Genomic DNA, 13,826 nt, shown 5'->3' on the forward strand with positions numbered 1-13,826 from the left:
GATTTCTAAAATGTGTGTGTGTGTGTGTGTGTGTGCGTGTGTGTGTGTTGAAAAGACAAACTGCAGGTAACTGAACAATGGGGGATGGATGCTCTTCCTTTTCCGGAGTCCTCTGTTGCTAGGCTTATTAAAATGGGTTCTAAAACCTACTGTGTGCACAGCGGGTGAGGAAGAACTGCTTGCGCTGGCGCTGGAGGGATAGAGTCCCTCTTACTGAAAGTATTCATTTGGGTTCCGGATGGCCAGCGCTCCAGAAGTGAGAAGATGGGGAGGATGATCAGATTAGAGAAGGATTTCTCAACCTCGGCACTACTAACATTTTAGGTCTGACCATTCCTGGTTTGGGGGGCCTGGCCTGTGCATTGTGGGATATTGAGTAGCATCCCTGGCCTCGACCCGCTAGATGCCAGCAGCGTCCCCCTTCCCTCAGCTGTGAAGATCAACGTCTTCACATTGCCAAAAGTGTGTCTGTCTGTCTGTCTGTCTGTCTGTCTGTCTCTCTCTCTCTCTCTCTCTCTCACACACACACACACACACACACACACACACACACACCTCTCTCTCTCTCTCTCTCTCTCTCTCTCTCTCTCTCTCTCTCTCTCACATTCTCTCACATGTAGACATACACACATGTGAGAACCACCCTGGACTAAATGAGCTTCCTCTAAAAGTTCCTCCAGCCCCACCTCTGACACCTGCTATGGATCCAGGGCTCCCAAGACCTTGAAGAAACTCAACTGTGGGGGCCTTAATTTTCTTACCTGTAAAATAGGATTGACAAGAATCTTCCTGTGCAGATTTAAGAGTGTGGGAAGTCCCTAGCATTGTGCATGGCCTGTGAGTAGCAGGCATTGAATAAATGATGTTATAAATCATCACCAGTATTTACTGAGGATTTGTTTTATGTTTGACACTTCACAGACATTTATCTCCAGCCATCGAGGTAGGTGCCATTACAATTTTCTTTTTAGGGACAAAGAAGCAGGCTTAAGTGGGTCCCTTGATATGACCAGTCTCACACAGTAAAGTGGCTGAGGCAGGATTTGAACTCAGGCCCTCTGACTCAGAGTCCTTATTACTCTTAACCACCAGATTTTACTGTTCTTATAATCACAAGGGTCCAGGGGACCCCGAGAAGAATTCTGTTTAGTTGTTGTTGAGCATCTTCTGTGCTGAGATCTGTTGTAAAACTCAAGGTTCACAAAGAGGCCAAGGTATATAAACAACGCAAAATGTGGAAACAAATCATGTTTATGTTGAAATACTGACTTTGAGGGAGCAGAATTTCAGTTCGGATGTATTGAATCTGAGGCCATGGGGCAACAAGAGGGGAATTGTGAAAATAGTGTCTTCCTGATGCTTGCTTTATTAGTTCTCTCACTCCCTGCCTCCCATTTCTATCCTTTTTCCTCACTCCAGTGAGTTGTCTTAAACACAGATCTGATCATGTCACTCCTGATTTAAAGTCTTTGGGCAGAAAAAGAAAAAAACAAATTAATTTTTAAACCTCTTTAGGTGGCTTAAAAGCTAGAGTTCGGGATTCCAGGTCTTGCACATTCTATCCCTTCCTTTCAGATTTTACCTGCCCGTAGACCCCAAATTCCAACTGTCTCTCTGCCTGTTGCCCTGAATACCTGGAACGTCATTCTCTTCCACGTAGAGATCTCTTCCTCTTGCTGTGTGACCCAGATCAGAGCTCATTCACCATTTAAAGCCTCCTCTGACTGCCACTCTTCCTCCACCCCCACCAGAATCAACCGTTCCCTGGGTTGTGTCCCCATCCATGCAATTTATTAAAATCAAATTAAATGGTGAATGGTGAGAGAAGTGCAGTTGCTATCTTCGCCCCTAGGTGGCAGTAGGTGAAACAGGCCAACCTGAGACTGGGTCAGGGGAAGATGGGAGGAAACCAGCCTCCTGAGGGGAAGTGAGTCTTGATTCTCTCCTTTAACCAACTCTCCCTGCTCCACTGCTGGGTCCCAGGCCCTGAGCTGGGCTCTGAGGAGGGAGTAGTGATTACATTGTGTGTGTAGGTCATTTTAGCCCACTGTGGTGAGTACAGTGGTAATAACTGGCTGATGTGAAAGCACCAAAAAGGGCACTGATAACCAAGCCCTGATGGGCAAAGGAGATCACAGAGTGCTTCCTGGAGTAGGTGAAGCATGTGTGCTGGGAAGGAGTTAGTCAGGTAAAGACCGTGGGGAAGGTCTTTGCAAGATGCAGGAACAAGCACTGGCAAAGGTACGGAGGTGGGAACATTTCGGTTTGTTGGGGGAACAACATGGGGTCTGGTACTTCAGGAGCAAGAGAGGTGAAATGAGTAGTGACCAAAGGACTCAACTAGCCTGGTGTGCAAAGGACATGGGTGTTGTCGTGTAGGCCAGGCCAGAGTTTTAGTCCACAAAGTGAAGGGGTCAGATTCGTACACAGGAGGACGAATTGGAGGGGGATAATGCTAAAGGTCAGCAAATCAATTAGGAGGTGATTCCTTTCCTTTAGATAAGTCAGGAAAACTCCCCTAGGCTGTAGAGATAGGGAAAGAGGGGATGGTTTTGAGATGTGGTTAAGGGCTAAAAGACACAGGACTCCAGTGGGTATTGAGATGTGGTACATGAGCAAGAGTTGAATGATTCCAGGTGACTGGTAGTTGAACATTGGTCACTAAGGAAAATAGAGAAGGTGAGAGAAGAAACAGTTTAGAATGTGGACATAAGCAAGAAAGCACATCACTCAAGTAGAATGAGTGCTCATGGGTATACAGACAGTGAAGCAGGAAGGTGGCAGAAAGCAGTGTCCATTTTGGGGCGACTCACGTATATGATCACCATCCATACATACTCGACCCAGAGCCTCTGTATATGTTGGCCAGGTCCATGATCACACTTTTATAGCCTGAAAACATGAAATGTTACTGCTTGTCGGTTGTCACGGGGAACAGGGAGAAGTGGAAGAAATTGCTTCCTCAAGGAACCTAAAACCTCGAGCTGGGGAGAAAAGACATAGATGTGTCAGATTCAACAACAGAAGGTTGAAGCAGTGGGTCATAACAGCATCGAGAGAGTGTGGAAAGAAATGATTGTCTGTTGTTTGGTTTTTGGTTTTGATGAAAGTGCTGTGTCCAAACTGGTCATTGTGATCAGAGAGGTGTGGGCAGGTGTTTCCGGGTGCAGCCAGCAAGCCAAGTGAATAAGAGGAGGGCACAAGGAGGTCCAGAAGCGTGAGTGGACCAGTATGGGCAGGCAGAGGGTCAGAAAGTGAACTTGGAGATAAAGTTAGAAAAGTATGCTGGAATTGAGGGTTTCTGGGCACAGTCGAGAGGTGATCTTGGAAGATAGCTTTTCTATGGACAAGACAAGGGTGGACAGACTAGTCAGGAGGTTTTTGCACTACCGAGGTGGGCTGGCAATGGCCTGAACTTGAAGATCTGGACAGGGACTGCTTCATCTTATATGCCCAGCACCTGCTCTGTGCCTAGCATGTGGTCAGCACTCCATCTGTGCTGGGTGAAGAAAAGGTTAGAAGGAAGCTCAGAAGTGAGTAGATTCAGTTACCTATCACAGACACTTATGTCAAAGGAAAGAGTCAGGAGAGGGAACGATCCAAAACACTATGGCAAGACTGTCACCATAAACAGAAACAGGGAGATAGAAGGAAGAGGAATGATTTGGAGGGAAAAGACCAAGTTGGATTTGGAAGTGCTGAGTTTGCTTACATACAGGAGATGGAGAAGGGTGGCTTAGAGGACATGTGTATGCGCCATCAAATGAAGTGATTCACGGGGAGGAGGAGATTTGAAGAGGAGGTGAGAGTACTTGCAGCTGGAGACAGGAAGGTCAGGGACACAACACACATGTTCACCTTGGTTTGGTTGCTGAATTAGGAGTGAGGGGACAGGACTTGAATAAGTTCATATCTGGTGAACAGATTAAGAAGCCAGCTGGTTCGTCCAAGGTTATGTGTGCAATTGAGCAGGGAACTACGAATGAGATCTTCTACTTTCTATGGAATGCTGTGATGGTGAGCCCCGGCTGGTGTAACCACACTGGATTCTTTGGACCCCAGGCCCATTAGAAATGGCACCAAAAGTGTGGATCTCTTCTAGGGTACCAAAGGAAAAGGGTCAAAGTGTTCTTTAGTGGACCCAGAGATGGGAGGTGAAGTGGGTGCTTACTGAATGTCAAGAACTGTGCTGGATGCTGAGAAGCAGGTGGTAACATCCCTGTTTTGCAGGTAAGGAAACTGAGCTCCGGGAGAGGAAGTAACAGACCATCAGTAGTTTAGATGATTAGCAGTAGGGTCAGTACTGGAGCCCAGATATGCCAGGCTCCAAAGCCCATGGATTTTTTCTGCTGTGCCATATGGCTTTGTAGTTCTGTGCGAGAGCCCTGGAGTTGCCTTCATCAGACAAAAAGAAGCTAGAACTCTTAGCAGGGCTGTGGAGCTGATTAGGTCCCTTTGGGCCCATGGAGCACTTCAATTGGGCCAGACACGAGGCTGCACCTGATCTACTTCTGTCCGGGGCATCTCAGCTTGGCAGATATGGAATTGCTGTGACTTAGCTGGAGCCACCCCAGCCAGGCTGCTTTCCCCTCTGTGGGCTGTTGTAAGGGGCAAATAAGAAAATGTGTACCACGTCCACCTGAACCCTCACCTCTTGTAGCTATTGTGGTACATTCAGTTTGGTACATTCTGGTACATTCAGGTGGTACATTCAGTTTTTTTCCTGGCACTAGAGCGTTTCCTAGGAGACCTTACATTCCAAAGACTTTTACCCTGAAGAACTTGGAATTTTACATCTGGAAAGGACCTTAGAAATAATTGAGACCAAGCCCCATCACATGATGTGTGAAGTGTCAAGGTTGAGCCTGAGGATACATTTGATAGTTTTATTCTCATTCAGTTTAAAAAGTCTGCTCTGTGACTATAAAATGAGATATATTCTCACGGGTGCCCAATGGAAACTAATCTTGCTGCTTTACGTATGTACCACCTGTGTATATTTTTATGTCAGTTCTATACATATCTCTCCCTTTTATATGCAGTAGGTATACTACTGATGTGAACAACATTGCTGAAGTCACACAGACAAGCAGGATTGTTTAAAATAGTGCAATGGGTCTGAAAACTCTCAGATCATCCCAACAGGGTTTCTCTATGATATATCCAGTTACTGGGAACATTTCTAAATCAGCAGGAGTCATTTTGATAAACTCACAGTTTCCTTTTTTGCTCCCTGCAATTGACTTTGATTCTGTGAGATGGGATGGTACTTATTGATGATCCTAAAAAAGTAGGATACTGAATGTATTAACAGACTATGAGGACAGTTTCCAACTGCCCTTCTTTAACATAAAAGAATGCACACCAAATGCACATGATAACTGGGTGGGTCCGAGACCTGGTGGCTGTGCGCCCTCTCATACTGTATGTACCTGCATGCATCATGCAGGTACATACAGTATGAGAGGGCGCACAGCCACCAGGTTCAATAAACCAGGGTACCTAGTAAACTATAAGTGCATCACACAGGTACACACGAAGATGGTAGTGGTGCAGCCCTGGCCCTCAAGGCTCTCACTGATGATGTGGGTGAAAAACAGTTACGAATGAGAATGATTTGTACCGTGATAAAGGTTTACACCAATGGCGTATGGGCAGTGAGAGCAAGAGCAACCTATTGCCCTGGGAGACTTTTTAAAGATAAGTGAGGAAGTGATGGAGGGACAGACGATCCTGCAAAGGCACGCACAGGCACACAGACATGAAGGTCTGTGGTGTGCTGGGAGAGAAGCTAGTGAGGGGAGTAAGGGCTAGAGCAGCAGGCTGGGGGCCAAGGTGAAGGACCTTGTGTTTCATCCTTGCTCTCAAGTGACAACTTGAGGCCTGGCCCTGCCACTTATTAACAGTGTATGACTGACCTGAGTAAAGTGATGTAACTTCTGAGCCTCGGTGATACCACAGAGTGGAGGAACCAGGGACGAGCTGGCTTGATGGGGCTGAATATGTCGACCTGGAGGCATCTCCAGGGCTTGTGCGGAGAGACGCACTGAGTGAGAAGAGACAGGGCCAGGCGATCTGAGAGACAGCCGGAAGTGGCCACGACTTGGAAATCGCTAATCGTTGAGTGGAGATGAAGGCCTGGTTGTGGTTGGAGCTTGTGGGAACAGAAGCTGGTTTGGAACAGGTAAGAAGAAGGGATCTGGAGAGCAGAGTCCTTTCCGAAGCACTGAGAAACTATGCTTTTGGGGTTTTGGTTTCTCACTGGGTGCCAGGTGACTAAGAACTGGTCCTTTGTGGGGCCGTGCAGCCCTGACTGGGTGTCAGGAAGAACAAGCATGCTGGGGAACAGGGCTACAAAGTCAAAGGTGCACTTCTTAAATCTTTGAAAATTTATTTTTTAACTCACTCTCTTTGTTGTAGAGTTCTTTGAGTTTTGACAAATGCAGAGCCAAGTGACTACCACCATGATCAAGATACCAGAATGTTCCATTACCCAAGAAACAAAAATATAGTTGACCCTTGAACAACGAGGGGTAGGGGTGTGAAGCACCCGTGCAGTCAAAAATCCTCGTGTAATTAAAGTGGGCCCTCCACATGCTCAGATTCCCAACTGTGGATTAAAGATACTTATTCCCTCAGTTCTCCCCCTATGTAGTCAGCTCTTCTCCTGGCCCCGGCAACCACTGATCTAGCCCTCTGGTTTTGCCTTTTCCAGAATGGAATCATGCAAGGTCTGGTTTCCTCCACTCAGCAAAATGTTTTTGAGATTCATACAAGTTGCATGGATCAGTAGTACCTTTTTATTGCTGAATAGTATTCTATTGTGTGGTGTACCATCGTTTATCCACTATGGCTTGAAGGACATTTGGATTCCAGTTTTTTATGGTTGTGAATAAAGCTGCTATAAACATTTATATATAGATTTTTGTATGAACATGTCTTTCATTTCTTTTGTGTGAAGACTAGGATTGGGATTGGGTCATATGGTAAGTGTACATTTAACTGTAAGAAACTGCCAGTCTGTTTTCCAAAGTGGCTGTAACATTTTTACATTTCCACAAGCAATGGATGAAAGTTATGGTTTCTCCACATCCTGATATTGTCTGTTTTGTTGTTATTTGCTTGCTGTGTGTATGCGTGTTTTAAATTATAGTTGATATAGAGTATTATATTAGTTTCAGGTGTTGTTTGTGTTTTATTTTGTTTTTAGCCTTTATAAATGGGTAGTGTATCTCAGTTCTCATTCTAGATAGGGAGTGGTATCTCGATGTGATTTTAATTTCCCTTTCCCTAATAACTAATGATGTTTAGCATTTTTTCACATGTTTATTTGCCATCCATACATCTTCTTCGATATGGTGTCTGTTTATATCTTTTTGCCATTTTTTAAATTGAGTTTTTTGTTTTCTTATTGTTAGGTTTGGAGAGTTTAAAAAATACGTTCTTGATACAAGTCCTTTTTCAGATATGTACTTTGCAAATATTTCCTTCCAGTCTATGGATCGTAATTTTCCTAGCAGTGTCTTTTGCAGAGCAAAGGTTTTTAAATGTTGGTGGTGTCCAGTTTATACATTTCTTTAAAATGGATCGGGCTTTTGGTATGGTATCTAAGAAATCTTTGTTTCACCCAACGTGACAAAGATTTCCTCCTAGAGATTTTCTATTTTTACATTTTAGAAGAGAAGTCAGCACACTTTTTCTGTAAAGAGCCGTATGGTCAATATTTTCAGCTTTGTGGGCCTAATGGTCTCTGTCACGACTACTCGACTCCATTGCTATAACGCAAAAGCAGCCATAGACAATACGTAAACAAATGAGAGTAGCTGCATGCCAATAAAACTTTATTTATAAAAACAGACAGTGGGCCCCCAGGCCATGGTTGGCTGACCACTGCTTCAGAAAGTTAACTTGTACAGTCACAGAAGACCCCCTTCTCTGGATTGTGACAACAGGGTAATTATTGCCCAGTTCACCGTCCTTGAAGGCAGAGTGAGGGAGAAGGCACAGTAGATGCCTAACTCAGAACAAGTGTGAAGAGAGAGAGGGATAAAGAAAAAAAAAGTAAGAGAGAAGAGAAATATTTGAGTCACATTTGGAGCCAACCTCAGTGTGCATTTTAATTTTTCAGTTTACCCTTGCACTTTGGTTCAGGCTTCAGCAGACATTTTTCTTTGTTTTTGAGCTGTTGACCTTAAAAACAAAGTCATCTAGCCACAGATGGTTTAACAGATTCGTAGAGTTTTTCATGATTAAACCTGTTAATGCTGGTGGTCCCATGCTTTCTACTGAAAATTGGTATTTATCTAACCATCCCTCATGAATGCATATTTAGATTTTTCAGTGTTTTACTTTTACCAGCCAAAAGGTTGGGTGTTCCTTGCACATATTTCCTTGCACATGTGTGATTATTTCCATAGAGCAGATTCCTACAGTTCTGAGTCGGAGGGTAGCATTCACATAAAAAATTTTGGTAAGCACTGCCAAGTTATCCTCCAAAAGGGTGGTATTGTGTCACACTCATATCAGTGGTGTATGAGGGTATCTCCCGCTTATCTTTACACTGGATTTATTCCATCTGACAGACAGAAAGTAGCATCTCTTTTCATATTTTCTTCCTTATTCGTGAACTTGAGATTCTTTTCATAGTTTCTTAGCCATTTGAATTGCTGGCATCTTTTAGTTACAGCTCATATTTTTTGTCCACTTCTCTGTTAGTGACATGTTGTTTTTCCTTTTTAATTTTTTGATACTCCAAATGATGTTTTCTCAATTTCGCTGGTGTTATTTTGGGCTGGATAGTTCTTGGTGGTGGGTTTTTTCGTGTGTTTTGTGAAATGTTTAACAGCATCCCTGGCCTGTACTCACTAAATGCCAGTGGCAATACTGCCACCCCCACCCCCACCCCCCCCCCGCCAAGTTGTGATACCCAGAAATGTCTCCAGACATTACCTAATGTCACTCAGGGTAAGAACCACTGATCTAAGTAATATAATAACAAGTACAGTTGACCCTTAATAATTCAGGGGACTAGGGGCACTGACCTCCCATGCAGTCAAAAATCCACATGTAAATATATAGCTGACCCTTGAACAACACAGGTTTGAACTGCGTGGGTCCATTAAAGGCATTCTAAAGCCTACAAGCTTTCGATCTCGTGTTAAGGTCAACTGTATTTTCTCCCAGTCTGCTGCTTGTCTGTTTCTGATGCCTTTTGCCATACAGTGGGCACAGGGTGTTCAAGCATAAGAGCAGAGCTTGGGCTATAGGGGTCTGAAGAAGGGGTTAGGCTGTTCCCTGAGACCTCCAGGCTAATGGGCAGCAAGGCTTTCTCTCGGTGATGATGGTTTTGGGCCACGGGGGCGAGGGGAGTTGTGAGTGCCTGCGTATTTAAAGGGAGGGACTTGAGACAGCTTAGATTAGACAGCCACACAGCTGTGCTCATAAGTGAGCCCAGTGTGAGTTGAAAGAGTGATCTTGGTGCTCTCAGCTGCACCAATCCAGACTCTACTCCAAATCCATCACTGTACTTTGATGTTTGTCACTGGAAGTAAGAACTTCTGCAGGTGGCTAAAGGCGTTCTAAAGCCTGCAAGCTCTCAAGACCAACTTCCTCTAACTGCTAGAGAAACCCTAACCTTCCTGGCACAATCACCATGGCCTTTGAAAGACAGGGATGCAAGGCACCATTGCCTGCCTGTCCGAGGACAGACAGGGTGTCCAAGTTGGATATCGCAGGCTTCTCAACGTACAGCTGCATCCATCAGTAGTGCACGTGGAGACGAGAGAAAGCAACCCGAAATCTTCGGAACGCTCTCAAGAGACAAGCCAAAACATTTTTCACAGGAGCTTGAATGACAGTGCTGAAATTGTATGTCTCTTTGAAACCTTCATAGTAAGTGGAAATGGTTGAACTTGCAGTTGTTTTGTTTTAATAGACTTTATTTTTTAGAGCAGTTTTAGGTTTACAGACAGGCTACGAAGTACAGAGTTTTCGTATACCTCTCCTCCAACACAGTTTCCCCTATTATTAACGACTCACATTAGTGTGGTATTTTGTTATAATTGATGAACCGGTACTGATACATATTAGCTGAAGCCTGTAGTTGTTTTAAGATTCACTCTTGGTATTGTACATTCCATGGGTTTAGACAAATGTAGAAAGACATGTATCCACCATTACAGTATCACACAGAATCACCTCACTGCCCTAAAAATCTGTGTTCTGCCTGTTCATCCCTCCCTCCCCCCATCTCCCAGCAATCACTCATCTTTTTACTGTCTCCATAGTTTTGCCTTTTCTACAGCGTCATATAAATGGGATCATACAATATATAGCCTTTCAAGCTCTTTCTTTCATTTGGCGACATACATTTCAAGTTCCTCCATGTCTCTGTGGCTTTATAGCTCATTTCTTGTTATCCCTGAGTGAGACTCCATTGTATGATGTTTCTTTCTCCATTTGCTTACTGGAGGACATCTTAGTTGCTCCTAGTTTGGGGGCAATTGTGCGTGAAGCCCCTATAAACATCTGTATGCAAGTTTTTGTGTGGACATAAGTTGAACTTGAGTTTTGAAGAGAAAACCGTCTAGGTGCCAGTGTAGTCATTAGCTTTGCCTCACATTCTGCAATATGAATATTAGGAATTTACTTGATTTTTTTTTTCCCCCTGCAGATTTTTGAAAAATACAATGTCTAATGGTTATGAAGACCACATGGCCGAAGACTGCAGGGATGACATCGGGAGAACGAATTTAATCGTCAACTACCTGCCTCAGAACATGACCCAGGATGAGTTGCGAAGTCTGTTCAGCAGTATCGGTGAAGTCGAATCTGCAAAACTTATTCGGGATAAAGTCGCAGGTAAAGAAACCGAGACATTTTTGTAAAGGGGATGCTTGTGACCGTCCTGCTAAGCACTATCTTCTTTGCCTGTGACTCTGCCACGTTCCTCAGTGCAGAAGAGCTGCAGTCTTGCAGTGATGCCTCTGATGTTTCATTTTTATCTCAAACTCCGCTTTGCCACTGCCCCGGTGTAATATTGAACATAGGTTCCCAAAAGAGGAAGAATTCATCGTCAGACAGAGAGCACGTCTAAAATAAAATGGTGGGAGGGGAAGAAAAACGAGGAAACACCAGAAACGGGGTCTACTCTGAGAACTGGAAGGGACCAAAGAAGGACAGCCTGGCCTGGCCTGGGCCCACTTGTGGAAGGGACTCTGGCCAATCCCTGCCCTAGGCAGGCCCATTCCTGTCTTCCCAGGTCCCCACACATGGCCAGGCCTGCAGCAGAATGCTGAGTTCCCCATCGGTGGCCCTTCGTTACATTTGGGTCACCCTGACTTCTGTCACGCCATCAACTTGAACATCTGAAATGTACCAAGCTTGAACTCAGTGTGGGGGTGGCAGCAGGGCAGCAGCTCAGCAGGCTGGCTGTGGGGTTAGCAGGCCACACAAAGCCCCACCTTCTACTTCTCCACATTGTGACTTCTAGCCTCAGTGCCCCCATCCATAGTGTGGAGGTGGTGGTGCCTACCTCCTGATGCAACTACCTTCCTCGTAAGGGTTTGTGGAAGGCCCAGTACCTGGTAAGGCCCACCTCACAGAGCAGCCCTCATTCGGAGAACACGGTTTCAAGGATTTTGGAGAAAAACATGGAAAGATTAGGTCTGACAAAGCACTTCTGCCTTTTTTTTCTGCCCAGGGAGGAACACTGCGTCAGGGAGCTCTCCCTCTCTTCCTCCCCTCCCCGACTCCCCTTCCACTTTCTCCGCTCTACTCTGGTGAGGTGAGGAATGGATGGTCCTCCCAGGAGGATTCTGGGTTGTGCAACTATAATTCTCTACACTGAAAAGTAACTTTAAAGTAAACAACTTATTTTGCTTATGGAAATTAATCTCTTCTTCAAATTTATATAAAAGCATAGTAACATATTGACCCCCATGTACCCATTGTCCTGCTGTGTCGACTCTCAGCATTTGCTAGTGTCCGGAGGACACCATCCCAGGATGCCACCTGGAAGGGCTGGCGTTCACCAGACATTCACCAGAGCGGGGCACGGGGCTCAGAGACTTAAGGACCCTTCTAATTCTGAGAGTCTGTGATTTAATAACTGTTTTCTAAATAGGAACTTTAGATAATATACAAAATTGAACAGTGTTAGAATGTTCTAGAAGCCACTATCTCCTGTATCAGGAGACCTTCCTGAATGAGAGAGCCTTTGTTCACAAGGGTTTTGAAATTCTCCTCTGCCACTAGCCATCTCCATTTATGTTCTGGTGGAAGGGGATTTTCAGCCCCATTGATGTTCCTCAGTGTTGCCTTCCTATCTGCGTTTGTGGTACCTGGCTTCTTTGTGTCTTCTCTTGTTGTGGTTTTCAAAGGAATGTGAGCTATGTTGGTAGGAACACCTAGATTTGGTGATATTGCCCTGGAGGGTAGAGAACTGGTTTTGAGAACCGTGAAAGCAGTAAAAGTGTACTTGGAAAGTTATTTCAATTCGGAGATAAACTTTTTCTTATCTTTAAGCAAGATAAGTGTAGTGTACCGGAGTCATGGAATTGGTGGGCCTGGACTTGCATTTCAGCTCAGCACCTTGCTAGCAGTTCTTAAATTAAATGAATGTAGCTTTATGACCAACTTACTGCGTGCTCACTCTTCTCCTGTCACCAGTGTGTGAAAACTTCTTTGCTGTCCAGTTCGCCGCCCCTTTGTCTTTTTATTACACTGCTCTGGTGAAACCCCAGACATGGCTGTTTTCCTCCAACTGCTTTCTCCCAGCCAGGCTCCTGCTGCCCACCCCAGAGACAGACAGGCGTGTCAAATCAAATCTCCAGCTGAGCTCGGCTTGCAATGAGGGCTCTCCCCATCCCCCACAGCAACCATTTCAGCGCATTTCCCCTCCTCAGGCCCCCTTCTTCTCAGCTGATGGCTGCCTCCTACTCTGCAGTGAAAATAACAGCCATCTCTACCTCTGTCTTGGATCATATTCCTTCTCGGCACCCCAGGAACCTCAAGCTATGCAAGTACCTACTTTTCTGGGTCTTCCCAAGATTGTTCCTTCAGCATTCAGCATCCTCCAGTCTCTGCTCTTTAAAAAAAAAAAAAAAATCCTTGCTAAGATCCTCTGACTTCTTGTAGCTCAGGGTTTCTGCGCTTGACCACTATTGACATTTGAGATGAGATAATTCAAGTTTGGGGGTGGGGGGCATCCTGTGCATTGTAGCATGCTGATCAGCATTCCTGATCTCTACCCACTAGATGCCAGAGGCACTTTTTCCGAGTTATGACCGTCAAAAAATGTCCCCAGACATCACCAAGTATTTCCTGGGAAACAGAATCACTCAGGGTGGGAACCACTGCTCTAGCTATTGTCCTCCTGCTCCTGTTCACAGAGCTTGTCACAGAGCTTGGCAAATTGTCTCCTTTTACTTCCAGAAGCTTCTGTGAACCACCCATCCTGGTTCTCACCCGCCTGAGGCCTCGCTGTGCCTCTCTTGCAGTCCCTTCCCAGCTGTTAACTTCAGCAGTCCTCAGGGTTATTCCCAGGCCTCTTCTTCCTAAGCTCACACTGTGCTGAGTCGATGCTCCTTACAGCTTAAATTTCCCCTTTATTTTGCTACCACTCTTTCAACCACGAAGCTCCCCTGAGCTCCAGACGCCTCAACCCTTCAAATTCAGTGTTTTCCAAACTGACCTTGACTCTCCCACCAGCCTACTGCTTGTTTCCCAGTATCCCCATCTTAATGAACGGCCTGCTCTCTACTTAGTGGCTCTGGTTAGAAACCTAAGCATGACCTTTGACATCCAGAAGGCTTTTATCCTTCTGG

General features: G+C 45.1%; 1 protein-coding gene across 1 annotated transcript in view; it reads left to right on the forward strand.

The window, feature by feature from the left end:
* The window catches only part of ELAVL1 (ELAV like RNA binding protein 1), a 35,232-nt gene that overhangs the window by 804 nt on the left and 20,602 nt on the right, over window positions 1–13,826 (forward strand). Inside the window, exon 2 of the mRNA XM_039857863.1 lies at window positions 10,673–10,860. Coding sequence (XP_039713797.1) covers window positions 10,673–10,860 — 188 coding nt within the window. The remainder of the gene's footprint in view (window positions 1–10,672; window positions 10,861–13,826) is intronic.

The sequence above is a fragment of the Pteropus medius genome, unplaced genomic scaffold (genome assembly GCF_902729225.1).
Source record: "Pteropus medius unplaced genomic scaffold, Ma_sr-lr_union100, whole genome shotgun sequence".
Lineage (NCBI taxonomy): Eukaryota > Metazoa > Chordata > Mammalia > Chiroptera > Pteropodidae > Pteropus > Pteropus medius.